Source organism: Uloborus diversus, chromosome 5, assembly GCF_026930045.1.
Source record: "Uloborus diversus isolate 005 chromosome 5, Udiv.v.3.1, whole genome shotgun sequence".
Lineage (NCBI taxonomy): Eukaryota > Metazoa > Arthropoda > Arachnida > Araneae > Uloboridae > Uloborus > Uloborus diversus.
In genome coordinates, this window is record NC_072735.1 from 130,653,490 (window position 1) to 130,671,194 (window position 17,705).

Consider the following 17,705-nt stretch of genomic DNA (forward strand, 5'->3'; position numbering starts at 1 on the left):
CAATTTCCTATTAAACTGAATAAAATCTTACCGTGGATTCCAACCCACTGCGACAGCAACAGAATGCGTCTGTCCTAACGAAATGATGCTAACGTCAAACTTCAGTGATTTCTTTTTCAACGACGTCACAGCGCAATCAGTAAACTACGGTAATCTAGGTAACAGCAATAGTTTATGATCGAAATAAAAAAGGAAATACCCAATTGATAGGCCGTTCAAGGAGGTGTAAATGAAATTATGTTTAAACGATACCGAGCGCAAAAAATCTTCGGCGAATCTTCTTTGAAGCTATCTATCAATTTAAGTCATACAATAACAAATTGGCGTAAACGACTCTGTTAAATTAACAATGACTGCGACATTTTAAAAATATGTCTGTTCCAGGAAACTGTTGCTTTGGTAATCCAATAAATAATGCAGGTTATTATGACGTCATTGCGCAGTCTAAAAATTACGACCGAGTAAAAGTAAGTTTCCGTGAGGAAGCGAATAATGTCAGTTAAAATAAGTGATTAGAAATGCGACTAACTTTTTGTCACCGTCACAGAATTCTTCATTGAAATCATTGTATTTGCTCGCATCCTACATATTTTTACGTTTTACTTTTCGTACCTGCATATTTCCTTATAACACAAACCTAAATGCGAGAGGTATTCTTACTACATGAAAGCTATATTTTAAAATCAGATTAAGCTCTTCTTGATTTCAGCGTATTGTTCAATGCTTTTAACCAAACTGTGGTCGCTATAATCGATTTAATGACTAGTACTTTAAATCAATCAAAATATAACTAACATTAAACTATAGCTCAGAGATAAACAAATAATAAGCTATCGATAAATTGAACTCAGATCCCGAAAAACTTTTCTACGTCTTTTGAACAATATTTTTCAACATGCATTTTTTTGTCTCTTAAGAAATGACTCTACTTACTACTTTGGAAAGATTGAACAGTTATATCATCTCCAAGGACAGGTCAATCTAAGTGAGCTATATAGCCAAACTCCACAAAACTCGAAAGGAAGTCTACGCAAAATATTCTGCAATTATTTTTTATTGCATTCGAGCTGAAACATTACGTTTCGTCCTGTACGACACATTGTTATTTTTACCCGAACTGAGCAAAGTGAAGTAATCTGTTCGCCCGAACAGACACCAGACAGACATCACTGTACAGACGTGGAGTTTCCTTCAGATGTCTGTCTCGACAGTACGGTACGTTAGAGTGCTGTGTTCTGAAGAGGGACCTTTGCAGGGACTTTGCCTGCTGTCTATCCTTTGGGGCGGCGCCGGCGGATGCATTATGTCTAAGCTCGAGAGTTTGTTTCGGCACACTAGGGCGGACACCTCGAGATTGTTTAAAGGACCTTCTTTACACACGCCCATCAATCGGGCCTAAAAAAAGAAATAACAATAAGATATAATAATTTTCTCGCATTAACAAACTTGCATAATCAATCTAAGTTATAGTATGTACAAGTTGTTTAGAAGTACTTAACAAGTCAAATACTTTTAGATTAGCAAGGAAGTGTTATTTTAGTTTAATATGCTTCCAAAATATCTATTATTTAAAAATAGATAGAGAGCCTCAACTAAGCCATCATGAATTGCATTAGGAAATTCAGAGAAAATTTGTTAATGAAATATTGTTTTCATGATAAAAAAAGTAATACATGTCGACATAATATTAACAAAGTATTATTAGATAATCTTCCAATACTACTAAAGGAAGTTTTTAACACGTATTTTTAAAATTGCAGTAATTTTAAATTCAAGTTAGATCGGTAAAAATATAATCATAGACGTTAAGAAACAAACATTAAAAAAAAGGTGCAGACACAGTTTAACAATTGTAAAAAACAGCTTTGTCAATACAAAAAAAAAAAAAAAAAGAGTTTGTAACGTTGAAATGAATACCGATTAAAACTAAAACGTTTTCCGTGCATTTTTTTTAAAATCAAATTTCTTTTTTTGACATCGTTGGTTTTAGATACACTTTTTAGCTCATAGGTATTTGTCCGTATCGTACTATTCAAGTTCTTTCGTTTAAAAATCATAAATTTATCTTATATATCATTACTGAAGACAGATTATTGAACAAAACATGTACAGTGTATGTATAGGGTAACGTCTTGTTAACGTTTTGACCCCCCTTCAAAGCACATAATTTTATAGCCTTGAAGATCTACACCTAACTTGTTTGGAATAAAAACACACCTGTTTCTTTTGCACCCTGTGTTGATTCTTCCAGGGCCATACTTTTCGATCCCCTGCCGCTAAGGGGTCCCCGCTCGAGGCACTGTATGTGGGATTGGAGAAAGTAAGCGTGGACTCAAGCTCCTCTTGACGACGTTTTTTGCTACAAATTCAAAAACAAGACAATAAAAAAGTGCATAGACCATGCCCAACAAATATTTGTGTTGAAGATGAAAAAAAAAAAAATGTTTCGGACAATGTAAAGATTTTGTTTTTCGATTGCGAAAAATTATTGTATGTTTCTTCAATCTTATTTTTTCTTCAAATTTTTGCGTTCTCTAGTTTGTTTCTCCGTGTTTCGAAAAATTATGACCTCGCTTAATTTCGAGTCTTTAATTATATACTTTTTACTTTTACTAAATATCATTAAAACAACCAATTGGTTGTGGTATTCTGAAAGCTTCGCCATAATTCAGGAAGTAATCATAACAAAAAATAAATAAATCGATTAGGCGGCACAAAATGTATGTAATTGTAATTGATATAAATGATACTGTTAATTTAACTTGCAATTTCCTTAAATTGGTATTTGACATGATACTGTTGCAACATGGAAAAAAAAGAAGGAGACTAAACTGATGAAAATTGATGCTAAAAATATTTTTTGAAAAATAATTTAGCTTAATTTATACAAGTTAAGATCCCTCTCCCTCTCAGAAGAAAATTCTGGCCGAGGAAGTGACATCATACACTTGTTTTATTCAACAAATGAAACGTTGAAGAAAATCTAGTACAGTTTAAAAAAAGGATTATCACCTACAAGAATAAATATATAAATGATGAAATGTGGTCACAATATTTTTAGTTTCGCAATGTGCAAAATTCATTGATTTTTAAAATAACACTTTCTAGTTCTTTTTTTCAAGAAATACATCTGTAATTTTTAACAAAATTTTATGTGAAGTTTTATTCAATTTCTATTTTTTCTTTGTTTAGTTACTTTAATGCAGCTTTAATGTTTAGAAGAGTATGAAATAAGCTGAGTTGGATAGCTTATATATAGAAAAGAGGCAAAATTGATGCATTTTTGTTCACTATAACTACATAAATTACAAAGCTAGTTTAACTGTAAAAAGTTTGAAATTTACTTACTTTTTCTTCCAAAATATAAGAGCTATAGTTAGAACTAATCCTACAATTAGAAGAACTACGCTTAACGCTATGTAGGCAGTTTGAAGTACTGGATCTAAGGAAAGAAAATTTGTTTGTGATGAGCAGAGAAAATCCCATTTTTAGGAATTTATTGCAATAAATCACTTTAAAAAATATAATTTTTTTCTAAAATACATAATATCTATGACAAAAAGTATTAAGTGTTGGATGAAATGTAGGGAGAAGAATTAAAATAGTTTAATGAATAATTAAAAAAACACACACACACACATTTTTGCATGTGCAAGGTAATGAAAACTTGTTTGGCCGTATTATATTCAAGAAGCCTCATTTTTAAGTTATACTGTTTCCAATAATAAACAGATAACGGTTTTTAAGATCTTAGATCTATTTCCCATAATATTTTCAATGCAAAATATATTTTTTTAACTTCACTTTTGAAAAACATTTAATTGCTTTTTAGAATACGTTCTGAGTAGAAGAATTAAAGAGTTTGTTGCAGGACTTAGTTTGTAATCCAGTTTACGGAAACTCAACACCTGTACTTGTTATAAATTTAGGTGATTCATTGTATATGTGAATCGAATTCAGGTTTCTTACTAATTAAAATAGGGTATAAAGAAAGAAAAGTTCCGTATTTTCTTTTAGAAATGCATTGAAAAATACACTGAAACTTGTATATTGTTCTAAATTTGGAAAGGGGGGGGGGGTTAAGCTCAAGGTGTAAAAAAAATAAGTAATCCCTCAACTTGCACTTTGAAACTTCTGACACGATTCTTCAGGTTTGTGATTTGATTCCAGATTAATTCGTATGTTGAATAATAACAGAGTAAAACTCAATGATTTATCTGAGATGAGATGGAAAGGCAAGCATTCGATTCAGAGGCGGAATCGGACGCAGCTATTAGCTTTCAGGGATGCTAGCTTTTGCAAACAGAATCACGATGAAATTAACGGAGCACACGCATCAAATTTTTATTTTCCCGTCATCATTCTTATAGTCTCGTCTTAATTGGACGTTTGCCAATTCCATAGCATCTGTGGGCAGACTATATACGAGTATATGTTTTCACTTTCGTTCGAGCTTCATAAGAACGTACTCTCTGGCATCGGAGAGTATTAAGAGTTAATCCACGAGTAATTCAGAAGAGCAAGAGTATCAGAGATCCTTAAAATATGCAGATCATGCTCGTTAAATAACATACCTGGCGGAGGAAAACCAATGATGTGGCATCGTCCCATCTGCATATCAGTTTCGGAACAACTATAAAGGAAAAGTAGTTTAAAACAATGCATAAAAATGTTTCAATATCAGTAGGTTATTGTACGTTTTAACATTAGTAACATTTTCCTATTTGCATATAAACCCCGGAAAACTGTCCATGAAAAAACAATATGGAAATATTCGTCAATACATTGGAGGTTAAATTAAAAGAAATTATACTAATAGTACTTTACGAACTATATTATTTAAGATCAATGACTTAAAGTGCTTTGAAGTCGAAACTTTTAATTTGTAACGTAAAGTTTTTTTTTCTTTTTTTTTTTTGAAGAATTTTTTGTACAGACGTTTCAAAAGAAAATCTTTTCTTTCCTTAATTCGATTACTGAATGCATGAATTTAATTTCATTAGTTGTTATTAGATATATTTTTAACAATAAAATGAACCATATATTGTGCAAATAACGAATTTCTAATCAGAAGTTTTAACATATTTATTTGATTTTATCAATATAAAGCTTTGATTTAGATTTCTTCTCGTCAAACACTTCTAGTACGGCGATTATTTGTTATAATGTTATTGATAATCTTTAGTGGGCTCATACTGGAAAATGTTGCAGTGTGTTTCATAGCGGGTAGTTTAAAGTCCCTGTCATGGAGTGCTAGAGATGCCATCATCCTTCACCTTCTCATTTTAGGATTAGCATAAACACAAAATTTTTCTCAAAAAAAGGGGGGAGACGACTTTTGAGTGCCGTAAAAAAAAATGTACTGGCCAATAATCGAAAGAAACAAAAGAATTATGCGTAGTACTTTGACACAAACAATCAGATTCTTATGTACGAAATACATTATTCCTCAAGTATATTGACATAAATCGCAGTCTATGAATACTTAAAACTAACAACAAAGTACTGACGCATTTAGTATCGAAATTATGCTTTTTAATGAACATAAACATAATTGTGTATCCTCCTATAACCCTACACTTGAAGATCCTTGATAATTCAATAATGTTTGACCTAAGTTATTAAAAGTTAAATCAAATCGTCTTTTTTTTGCCTTCATCTGTAACCTTATTCCAACTCTTATTTCGAACTTATGAGTTATCTTGGCAAAAAAAAAAAAAAAAAAAAGGATGTTTGTTTTTCTCTTTTAGATTACTGGGTTATGTAGAACCGCACTAAAGAGCTCAATAGATGGATATCATACATGTTTGAAGTAACTACAGTCAGACCACAAATTATATGTAATTTGGCAATCGGCCAAGTTAAGACGATTTCATCTTAATAAATCTTGCGGGGGAGATTGCAAAATAGCGATGGGGTTTTGATGCATTCGTTTTATAATGTCACTAGGACATTATTAATTTATTGCATTCGTTCAGTTAAAAATGAGCAGAGGCAAAAAGAGTTTCTATGGAAACAACAGAAAGAAAACAAATCACAATTCGTCCGGAAATGTAAAAGCAAAATGGTAAGATCAAAATTATATTGTGAAAAAAATTAATTAATTAATTTTTGTAGTGAGAAAAAAGATCGAATATGGTTTGGATTAAAAAAAAATAGTGCCTTGAACAAATTGTAACTTTTACAAAACGGCTTCTGAATAATTAAGAGGCAAAAGCGTACATCTTTAACAAATGAACTACTCCCCCTGTAAACAAATAGATGAACCTATTTCCGCCAATGAAACCGGATGATTGTATTTCCGTATTATCGGTGGTCAGACTGTACAAATTTAGAAGCTACTGTTCATATAATGTCAAATTATGCGATTCCAACTTTCAAATAAGTGTGAACTAACTAGTTCCTACCTTTAAATGCGACAAAAAACGTCCCCAAAGTTGTACGCGACAAAAATTCCTTTCCATTTTTCTTCTAAACAATTACTGTAAATCTACATTAAGAGGTAAAAAGCTACCACATTTATATTGTCTTTCTTCTTATACTTTCTAATTAAAAAAAATAAAAACAATTGTCTAGACCAGTTTCTCTCAAAGAAACTCATTGCAAGCTTTCACAACTTTTTGTTTTAGTATTTTTGAACAGTTGAAAAAAATAAGCAATGCTGTAAGAATTTTCCATTAATAGTAACAATAATAATAATAATAAATAGGTAAATAAACAAACAAAAACGATAATATTTATATTTTACATCTCTACTCTAATACGTTCTCATAAATAAATGTCTCATAAATGAACAGATATTTGCGAATCCTTATGAAACCACATTTTTGCGTTTTAATCATTTAAAAAATCAAATACTTTTGATAGCAATTCTTTATAAAACTACTACAATAATCAGTACTTTAGAAATTAAAGTATCATTATTATTACATTAATAAGTGAAAGACACTGATACTGGCCAGTGCTTAATAGTGCTTCAGTAGTGCTTCAAGGTTTATATTTGAAAAGTAGGATTCCAGGCTTCCCAATGGATGAACGTTCGATGCACTTTTGAATCCGTTAGGGGAACTGGAATCCTATATTTCAAATATAACCTTGAAGTAAAGTAAGAAAAACAACGTTAAAAAAAGCACAAATTTGCCAATTACAGCAGACACGTGTTTCGGCGTTACAGGGAACGCCTTTTTCAATGCAAAAAGTAATGAGTTTATGAATGAAAAGACAAAAGGTATTTATTTATCTTATAACCTTGAAGTGTCCATTACTGAAACACTGGCACTACTGGTGTATTTAGCTTAATATATAAATTAAAAACATTTAGTTACTTCTTTAATCAAAATATTTTATATCCAATCTATATTTGTGATAGAATCAATTAAATTATGAACCTATTAGTTAAAATTCCATACATTACTTTAAAAAAATATATCCAAAACTGATATTGTTGTGAATAATAACTTCCATCTATAAAAAGTATTCAGTGTTTTCACGAAAAAGCTGGGCCCATTTTGCATTAATCCCCTTCTTTTATTCGACTGATACCTGACATGGTGCGATATCGCCATCATTGAGAACCACTGGTCTTGACAATAAGCATTTAATAATAATAATAACAATGATGATAGAAGTTATAAAATTAATAATGATACAATAATATTATTTTATTATAAAAGTTACCCTAAACTGTTATTTGCTGGAATTGTGGCTGGCACGGTAGCTTCCTTCAAAGTCAGCTTTTCCTCAGGTTCTGTACTCTTAGTAGGTTCTGGTATTTTGGCTCCAGCAACTGCGTTAAAACGTTTATTAAAAACACACTAAAATTTTTAATAAAGTTAGGGAAACAGATTTTGAATCATTACAGTGCCAAAAAAGCCGATTCAGAAAATGTCACAACCGTAACAGCTGTAAAATAATTAATTTTAATAATTAAAAAATAAAAGGTGTAAAAAAGTACTTGAAAATTGTACTTTCAGGTAAGTGCTAAGCGTAAAAACTCTAAAAATATTTTTAGAAGACAGAATTAGTAGCGTATTTCAGCTGTTACGGTTGTGGCGTTTTGTGGATTGAGAGTTAAGTTTTAAACCAATAGACTAGAACTCCTTTTAGATTTCAACTTCAAAATAGAAAAAAAAACGAAAGGAATGTTTTATACATATATTTTTTTATGTTTCACATAGCAATGTTTAATATTTAAAATTGAAACAATAATGAACCAGTAAGCTAAAACGCCCGAAACCAAAAACTCAGAGAATGTTTCATCGTGCAACTAACGTAAAACAAGATTTCCATTCTTAACGAAGCTTGACCATCCCATGAAAAAATATCGGCCTTTTAAATGCAAAAACTAGACGAAAGTTTTAATTTCAACCCAATTATGAATTTAGAGCAACATTATCTTCTAACTAACTTTACCAATATTATTTATTAACGCAATTATGAATTTATAGTTAATGAACGGAAAAACTGATGAGTTTTACCTGTTAAGCAAGGTCTGGGATCATGATAGGACGGACATGCACAGATGTATCCTTGATATCTAAAGAGGCACAAATGGCTGCAACCACCGTTGTTAATACCACATGGATTGCTACCTAGTCAGAAGTTTATACATATCATACAGCAATTCAAACTGTACATAAGAGTTGTACATTTCAAAAAAAGTAACTGCAGAATTCGCTGAATTGATAAAACAAATACTGATTTTTAAAACTATGACGTAACGCGTAGTTTTGTTTGAATAAGAAACAACGTTATTAGTTACTTATAGAGACAGAATATAGCTTAAAAATTAGGTTCAAGTAACCAACGTTGAGATACTATAAATATGAAAGCTTTAATGTAGCAATCAGTCAATAAGAATATAAATGTCCATATCTATGAGGAAATATATAAAAAAATCGTATTTCTTTCGTACTGCTTAATGGTTTTCCTGTAAAATTTCCAATCAGTACAAAAAAAAAAAGAAAAAAAAAAGAAATACTGTCATGTAAAAAATATGATCGATTCTGTGTTATTTGATTACAAAAACGAAATTACAAAGTAATTTGGTGAACATAGTGCTTAGATCTTACCTGTCTGTCTAGAGGATGCAACTGTTTTTATTTCCATTAGATATTCTATGTTGTCTCTAATAACAATTCGATTTTTACCAGTTTCCTTTTCTACTCTTTCTATTGATTTTGTGTGCCAATCAGTCCAATACAAATAAGAACCATACTGAAAGGAAATGTAAAGTCTTATAAGAAATATAAACTGTAGCAGTGTTAATTTTGTGGTTAAAGGTATGAAAATGAAAATATGAAGTAATGTTTCTTTAGCTTAAAAGGCTCTTCGCTTTATTTACTTTCAGCAGTGCAATTATTTTGTCAGCATTTTTATTATTTCTAACTATTTTTCAAAATTAAATCCTGTTACAAGTATTAACACTTGAAACATTGAAACCATGTGTCCTCGTGAATCTTACTGAATCAAAATATTCGGGAATTCAATTGCTAACTAGCTGCCAGAAGCACCTTACTACAATTTCTAAGGCTACTTTCATTTTTTCTTTCCACATTTTAAAAATATATCAAACTAGTCTTCCCTTTTTGAAATATCAACCCAAAGGAAATGGTAAAAGAAAATGTTTACGGATGAGACGTTATTAATTGGCGATCATTTGACGACAATATGGTAATGATTTAACGTGAAGAAACAGGGATGCCTAATCAAATATTAATTTAGAAATATTTGGAGAGATTTCAATGCAATCTAATGTCGTTACAAATATATAACGTTTTTCATGGTACTCTCTATAAAATACTTTTTTGTTTTTCATCGGTAACTCTAAATGTATGTATTTTGCTCCTACGAAAAGTAATTTCTAAGTAATTAAAAATTAATTAATCATTGAGTTAGTTTTTAATCAACCTTAGAAACGTTAAAAGTTGCATTGTAACTCTCAACATTTTTCCATTAGGTTTCTCTTTAAAGGTATCTACAAATTTTCGCTAAAAGTTTGATTTTTTCATACCGGTTGCATGGGATACGCATCGCTTGTTCATTATTTTGTAGCGAGTGTTGATGTGATTTTTATTAAGAAGAATTTTCGCAAAAACTTTTAAAAACCAAGTGTTAAAAATCTATATTTATAATGTATTAATATTAGAGTCTCAGTTGTATGAGCGTATGTAGTACTTCTTACTGAAATACTTGCGGAATGTTGTACCACTTTGAAAAATATTTAGCTACACATTTAGGTTTTGAAGAACTTTGTAACCAAGCAAATCTTCTTATTTAACAAACAAGTTCCCTTTTAAAGATTAAAACTATAAAAGAACATGAGAGAAGCTCTTAACATGTAAAGTAAACTTAAAAAATGTGGTAAAACACCTCAAGTTTTCTGTTTTCTTACATGAAAAAAATTAAAATACGGTAACAACAAATCTTTTTTTACTCGGAACAGAAATCTTTAATACTCAGACAACCGGCTTTCATCCCCCATTTTCTAACAAATAGATTAGTTTAAGCCTCAAAAAATTGGAAGCAAGCTGTTGTGAGCCAGACTATATGCAGATAAACATCGTGGGAAAAAGCGAAATAAAACATAAATCAGTCGTTGCCGTAGTTCATAAAACCACTTTAAAACGAGCTGATGCGTGCATCAAGTGACTCTCTTTTACTCCAATTTAATGTCATTTCCCAATTGTTGGCAATTTTAATGTGATTCAATTGTTTACTCTCAAAATATCACCAACAGTGAACAAATTGAAACCAAATTTAAAAAAAAAAAACGAGCTGATGTGTGCATCACTTCCTTTTACTCCAATTTAATGTCATTTTCTCATTATTAGCAGTTTTGATATGATTCAATAGTTTACTCTCTAAGTATCACCAACAATGGCCAAATTGAAACCAGATTTTAAAAAAAAACGCCAAATTTGTCGCCAAGGCGACAAAAACTGGGCGACCAAAAGACTGGCGATATATCGCCAAATGCTCGCCAAATTATAACACCACTTGAGATTTCATCGAAATTAACAATGATTTCCTCACAAAAAGGGGCAAAAGACCCCTTTGGAGCATCCGAATGCAACCAAAAAGGAAGGCGCACAACTAGACTTCACTAGGAGTCTAAGTACCAAATTTCAACTCTCTAGGACATTCCGTGCTTGAGGTATGCGACATACATACACACATACACACCTACATACAGACGTCACGAGAAAACTCGCTGTAATTAACTCAGGGATCGTCAAAATGGATATTTCGGGTGTCTGTACGTTCCTAGGCACATATCCACGTGTGGTCGGGTTGAAAAAAAACTCAACATTCATTTGGGGGTGAGCAAAATGGAAATTAATGCCAATTTTTGGGTGAAAATTTTTTCGCGAATTCAATACTTCCTTTTTTGTAAAAGGAAGTAAAAAAGAAAACAAACTCGCCAAATGTGTCCCCAAATTGGTGACAAAGCTTGGCGACCAAAAGATTTTTGAGTTATGCAAGATACATACACACATACATACGTACATACGGACGTCACGAGAAAATTCGTTGTAATTAACTTGGGGGTCGACAAAATGGATATTTCGGGTGTCTGTACATTCCTAGGCATATATCCACGTGTGATCGGGTCGAAAAAAACTCAACATTCATTCGGGGGTGAGAAAAATGGAAATTAAGGCCGATTTTTAGTGAAAATATTTTCACGAATACAATACTTCCTTTTTTTTGTAAAAGGAAGTAAAAACAGAAATATATACATGGATTTTTTTTAAATTTTTCACTACATATTAAACATACTTTCCTAGTTCGATATTTACCATTTCCTTTTTATTCCACAATCAATATTTTTCGCAGCGAGCGAAAAGAGAGTTGTAAGTAAACTTAAATAAACAACGCGAGCAGTAATGATCGATCATAACATATTTATGGCTGGAGACATAAAAAGTACATAAAAAACGAAAGTAGAATTAAATATGACAACAAATATGTCAATATAGTGTAAATATTTTTCTAATGTTGCACATTAATTTGAATCTAAAGCAGCCACTTACCAACGTAAGCCCGAAAGGATGTGCGACATCTTGGACAATCTGCACCCTTTGCTTTCCGGCGAGATCGGAAGCTTCCACTCTATCTAAATGAGCATCTACCCAGTAAAGCCTCCGGGCCTCATAGTCTATCGTTAAACCATTAGGCCATCCTAAATCAGTTGCTACGATAACACGACGGCCACTTCCATCCAAATAAGCTCTTTCGATTTTAGGTGGCTTCCCCCAATCAGACCAGAAGAGCAACCTAAAATAGTGACGAATCGGAAGTTTTTAAAACATGAAGTTATTTACAAAAACACTAATTAGTATTAAAGATGATTTTTATAGACATTTTGGAAAGAGCTAGGTTAAATCTAAAAGATTCATTCTAAAATATTACTTAAATTATTGATAAATTGCTATCCCTCCGGCCTGCTGCCTTTAACCATGTGTGGTTACAGTTCATGGCGACCAAGGAAGGCTATACCGCGTTTGTCGGACTTCAATAACATGAAATTGCCAGACGAAATCCACAGACCACCTGTTTGTACCCGAATATTTCAATTATGACGCCCCATCCCCCACTTCCGATATGTTCGTGAAACCCAGAAGTTGGGGCCGTTGCCATTAACAGTGCTTGCCATTCGTTTGAAAACCGCTTAGTGTTATATCACCAAATTTGGTACTAAAGTTTTTCAGCCTGGTGACACTCCCGAAAGTTATGTGCGTATTTCACTTGCAAAGACTTAAAAAAATATGTGTTCTTACTGTAAAAACTTCTGTTTCAGAATGTTGGGTAGATTTTTCACGACTTAATATTATTGGGGAAACATAATTTTATGACGAAACAAATATTCTGATTTAGCACTACAAATAGCGTCTAAAATTTACTGATTATTTTTTTTTTTTTTGCACAAGCATTCAAAAATTTTGTTTTATGTTGAATTTGTATCCATTTTTGGGGTTAAACTTTTTACACAGCAACACAATAATTTGCTAATGTGAAGGAAAATAAAACTACCTACTTATACCTCACAGCTAGATCTCGTTTGCAGACAAAATGGTAACTCTGTTCTCTGCTATTTCTTTCGCATGCGTGGTAACATTTTATATATTTCTTACGAGTGGAAATTTTTCAGTTACTGACTGGTGGATCTTATTTCCAAAAACTGATGTTCTGATGTAATTTATTCTTCTGACAAATTAAGCTTTAAAGATGAATCGGAGAAACAGAACTTATTATGGTTTTTTTCATCTCAAAAGATAGTCTTTAAATATGAAAATATTTAACATACCCTCTTCTAGGAAAGACAACTATTGCTCTTGGCTCATCCAAATCAAGATCTACAAGAATTTTCCTGCTTGTGCCATCAGTTCTGGAAACTTCAATCACATTTCGACCAGCATCCGTCCAGTACAGGTTTTTCGCTATCCAATCAATAGCGATTCCATCAGCTGTTGTTAAATCAGTTGATATAATTGTTTTGATACTTGTACCATCCCAATTAGATTGCCTGTCAAGTGCAACAAATCAACAAGTAAGAATAATTGCACACATACACATGCACGTGTGTATGTGTCCGTGTGTTGTTCAATGTAAAAAGGGTTTATCTCCGTATTTTAAATATGTGTATATTTGTTACTTAAATGGTTTCAAACTCAGTTATACATTTTTCGATAAAAGCGAGGTAAAGCACGTTTAGAAGAAAAATATCTAATAACTAAAGATAGCTAAACACTTGTATTTTTTATCCTGAGGAAAATTTACAAAAGAATTTATATGACAAGGCATAGTAAAATCATTTACAAGGATAATTTAAACTTTTAAAATGAACGCCGCACACTAACACACATTACAAATATTTAATATGGATATATCTTATGTTTAAAAAAAGGTCTGATTTAATGAAAAAAAACCGCACACATATTTTAAGATCATTTGTTAAACTTTAATTCACTTTAAAAAAAAATCTAAATTCGTAAACAATTTCAATTGAATGGTTGGTGTAATAAGTTGGTGTAAGTTAACTAATATTGCTGAGATTAGTCACTAAACTGTTACAAAAACCAAATTGGTTAATTTGTGGGGAAACTACGTGCAAAACTGCCGGATCAAAAGCAAAAGACCCCAAAGAAAAATAGAGGAAAATGTAATCATTGTACTTCTATGCTAGTTTCAAGTTTGCGTGAGACTGTTAAGCACAAAATATTTTTGCTCTCGTCATGCTTAATCAAGTTGATGGTTCAAAGAATATGACTGTCAATTTGAATGCCATTTTAATATGCTTTTATTGTGCATGAAAATAGGCTGTTTCACTATCAATATCCATTACTAATGGTACCATTAATACAAACCAATTTACTATTTTTAATATTTATTTTGATATTGTTTTCTGAAAAAGGAGCATCAATGGTTTATTTTAGAGTTACTTATTTAAGGGGGAGAAAATTTTTACGAATAAGCTACTGCTTTATTTTTTGTTATTTTCTTTTTAAGCTCAAAAATTTTTGCTGGTTTACATAAGAAAGTTAACCTTCCTAGTAATCGTCTTAAGAACTGCTACAAAATGTTTATATATATATCTTTTAATAATGTAATAAAATATTTCATTAAAGTTTTATCATAATTTGTAACTTGTAATTGACTGATTCAACACTAACTTTCAAATTACTGCGCTAAACCTATTTGCAAAATTTTTCGTCCTACAGCATCTCTGCAAAGCATAAACAACATTATGCGCAAATATTTCAGCAATAAGGCATAAAATTTAGAGAATAAACCAGTCGTCAATGGAAACAATTTATTAGTGTTCAGAGTGTTACTCATTTATAAAAAATGCCATAAAAAAAGTTTTGAGCCAAGTTTTATAAAACTTTTAATACTCCCATAAATTAAAACACAAAATAATAAATCAATGATGATTTATTAAAAAACCAAAAGAGATAAGGATGTGAAAAATGATAGAAGGAAAGATACGGTAATCGATTTTGCCCCCAAGTAAGTTTCCGGAAAAAAAGTCTTGAATTATTCAGCTGTCCTCTTTCAGCCCATTTCTAGATGAAACTAAATAATTCTTGGTATTTTCTCTCTTGCAAAAATATGAAGAAAAACTTTTTGCATTTTCTGTTTCTTTTGCGGAAGAATAAACAAAATTTCTTAGAATGGAGGCAAATTGTAAAGCAGTAGAGTAATGGTAAGTTTCTCTTTAGAAAATACTATACAACATTGATCAAAATGAGAGAGGGAGGAGGGAACATCAAAAAGCATAGTTAACTTTGTAGATAAATGTCTAAATATTTATGTTAGATTGAATTTTTTAAAATTAAAACTATAATAACCGATAATTTTTAGAAGGACTGTAAAAAAAATCCGAAACGTTACTGGGTATTTCCGTGTTACGTTTCGGGATTTTAATAGCTTTTATCCACTTCCTGGAAATATCAAGTACGTATTACTGTCAAAATTTTTCCTGAATTGCTACAAGTTACACGAATGCAGACTTTTCGCTGTTGTGAAAACTATTTTTGCTCCCAGTTTAAAAATTAACTGTGTGTATTTATAAAGCGTACCGGCTTCAGTTCGATTACGGTCCGTCCATGCTAATGAGGCTCCCAAAGAAAGCAAATAAGTATGGACTACGTTGCTTTGCAAGAATTGCCGGCGAGTAAAATTCTCGTTACTTACCTGCAATTCTGGCTTAACTTTGATCATGTTTGCAATATTGCTCTTGAATTTTCCTTGGTAAATCGGGAAGATGCCAAGCTAATATATTATACCTTCCTAAGTTTACTCTGAGACTCGACTGGCTTTTAACGGGAAGATTTCCGAATTTTGCAGGAGGCTTCCAGGATAACAACAGGAAGCTTACTGAATGTTAGCGGAAAATGTTCCTGGATTTTGCAAGATATGTTACTGGCAGAAATTAGACACATCAGCTGCCCATTATTTTCCAGGAACGGTTCTGAACCGTTTTTACAGTGTATTGCCGCACCATTGATTGTATGGAAATGCTAGTGTCTTGTTTATAGGCGGAAATGGCAGCAACTATTAGTTTGCAGGGTTGGTAGCTCATTCGCTAGAGATCTGCGCTTTCGCCTCTTAATTATTTAGACGCACTTTTTACAAATGACAATTCGTTCACGGTAATTATTTTCTAAATGTAAACTATATTCAAGCTATATTCTTACTCTAAAAAAATATTGATAACTTTTTTACTTTTTTTTTAATTTTTGGAGCTTTTCATTTTGATTTCACATTTCCGAACAAAATGAAAACATTTTCTTTTCTTTTTGTTTTTTCCATAGAAACTCTGTTTGTTTCCAGTCTTTTTCAATTTAGAGAATAAAATAAATTAATTAGGCACTCGAGGTATTACAAAACGCGTGCATCAAAATCCCATCACTGTTTTTCCTCCTCTCTGCTGTATTTGCTCAGATGGAGTCTTCTTAACTTGGCCGATTGCCAAATTACGTACAATCCGTGGTCAAACAGTAAAATGTTTGTTTTTCACTTTCGTCTCTTTTACATGATGGAAAACAAATCAATTTAGGGATAAAATGTTGTCGAATATCCACCGTTGCGGAGCCGGAGTCACAGCAAGATAGATTTTTGGAGGATTAAAGAGTCGGAGTCGGGAGTCGAAAGCTTTCAAGTTCTTTAAAGACTCGGAGTAGGAGTCAGAGTCGTCGGATTAAAAGCCCTGTCAATATCGCCTACGTGAGTGGGGTTGTTTCCATCAGCCAAAAAAACTACTTTTAGTCACTAAAATTGATAGGTTGGGAAAAAAAAAAAAAAACACATGGAGCGAGAAAAATCTTTTATTTTCCAAACTTTTAATTTTTTATTAATTTTTCAAAATGTTCGATTTTTTAAATAAAGCGTGTTTCTAAGACGTCACCAAGTGATGCACTTTGGCGTGCATTTCTCTGGCGCGATGAATGTTTACGCTCGTTTCCAGGTTATGATGATTCAGAAGTGAATTAAATATTGCACTCTACACTTGCTATCAACCATATCGTTGTCATTACATGTGAGTAAATTAGCGAATTAAAGTTTGCGCTTTGCGCTAATGGCATCAGTGAAGGGCATTTTATCACTTGTGATGTTATGCGCAGAAGCGCAAAAAAGTTATTTGAATCTGTGCACCGAGTAAAATAATTGTTAAAAAATATTAAACTTTGTCGAATTAATTTAAAAATGGTCAAATCCTATGTTTTTAAGAATGCTCTTTCAGAAAAAAAAATGCTTTTAAAATTTAGGAAAAGACCCCATTCTGAGAATGAAAGACACTTCTTGAGAAAAATAAAAAAAAACAGCTTTGCTTTGCAAAAAGTAGCAAAACTGAGAACTCCTGCATTTTTGGAGACTTTGAGCATAAAGTTAACGAAATATGTATGGAAAGGATATTTAAAGTACGATCTTATGGACGAACACTTTTTGGGCGATTTTAACACTTATATATAAAGGATAATTATTGCTTTTTTATTTAAATGTTTTGTTCAATGGATAATTTCACGAGAAAATCTTTTTGGAGACGATAGTTAGAAGCATGAAAATACTTAACGGCTCAATAGGTTTATTATAAAATAAAATCACTAGAAATGCATCTGTGCTTTTGCATATCTCCCCATAACAGCGTGATTTGCATTCAATTCCATGAGTATCAATTTTTTAAAATTGCCTATATTACC

General features: G+C 31.8%; 1 protein-coding gene across 1 annotated transcript in view; it reads right to left on the reverse strand.

Moving 5' to 3' along the window:
• Positions 1–1,191: 1,191 nt before the first annotated feature.
• LOC129223139 (low-density lipoprotein receptor-related protein 4-like) overlaps positions 1,192–17,705 on the reverse strand; it is a 161,688-nt gene continuing 145,174 nt past the window's right edge. The window contains exons 28-36 of the mRNA XM_054857706.1: positions 13,310–13,528; positions 12,036–12,279; positions 9,072–9,216; positions 8,478–8,591; positions 7,678–7,786; positions 4,575–4,633; positions 3,349–3,442; positions 2,218–2,359; positions 1,192–1,395 (exon numbers count right to left, since the gene is read on the reverse strand). Of these exons, the coding sequence (XP_054713681.1) occupies positions 1,192–1,395; positions 2,218–2,359; positions 3,349–3,442; positions 4,575–4,633; positions 7,678–7,786; positions 8,478–8,591; positions 9,072–9,216; positions 12,036–12,279; positions 13,310–13,528 (1,330 nt within the window). The remainder of the gene's footprint in view (positions 1,396–2,217; positions 2,360–3,348; positions 3,443–4,574; positions 4,634–7,677; positions 7,787–8,477; positions 8,592–9,071; positions 9,217–12,035; positions 12,280–13,309; positions 13,529–17,705) is intronic.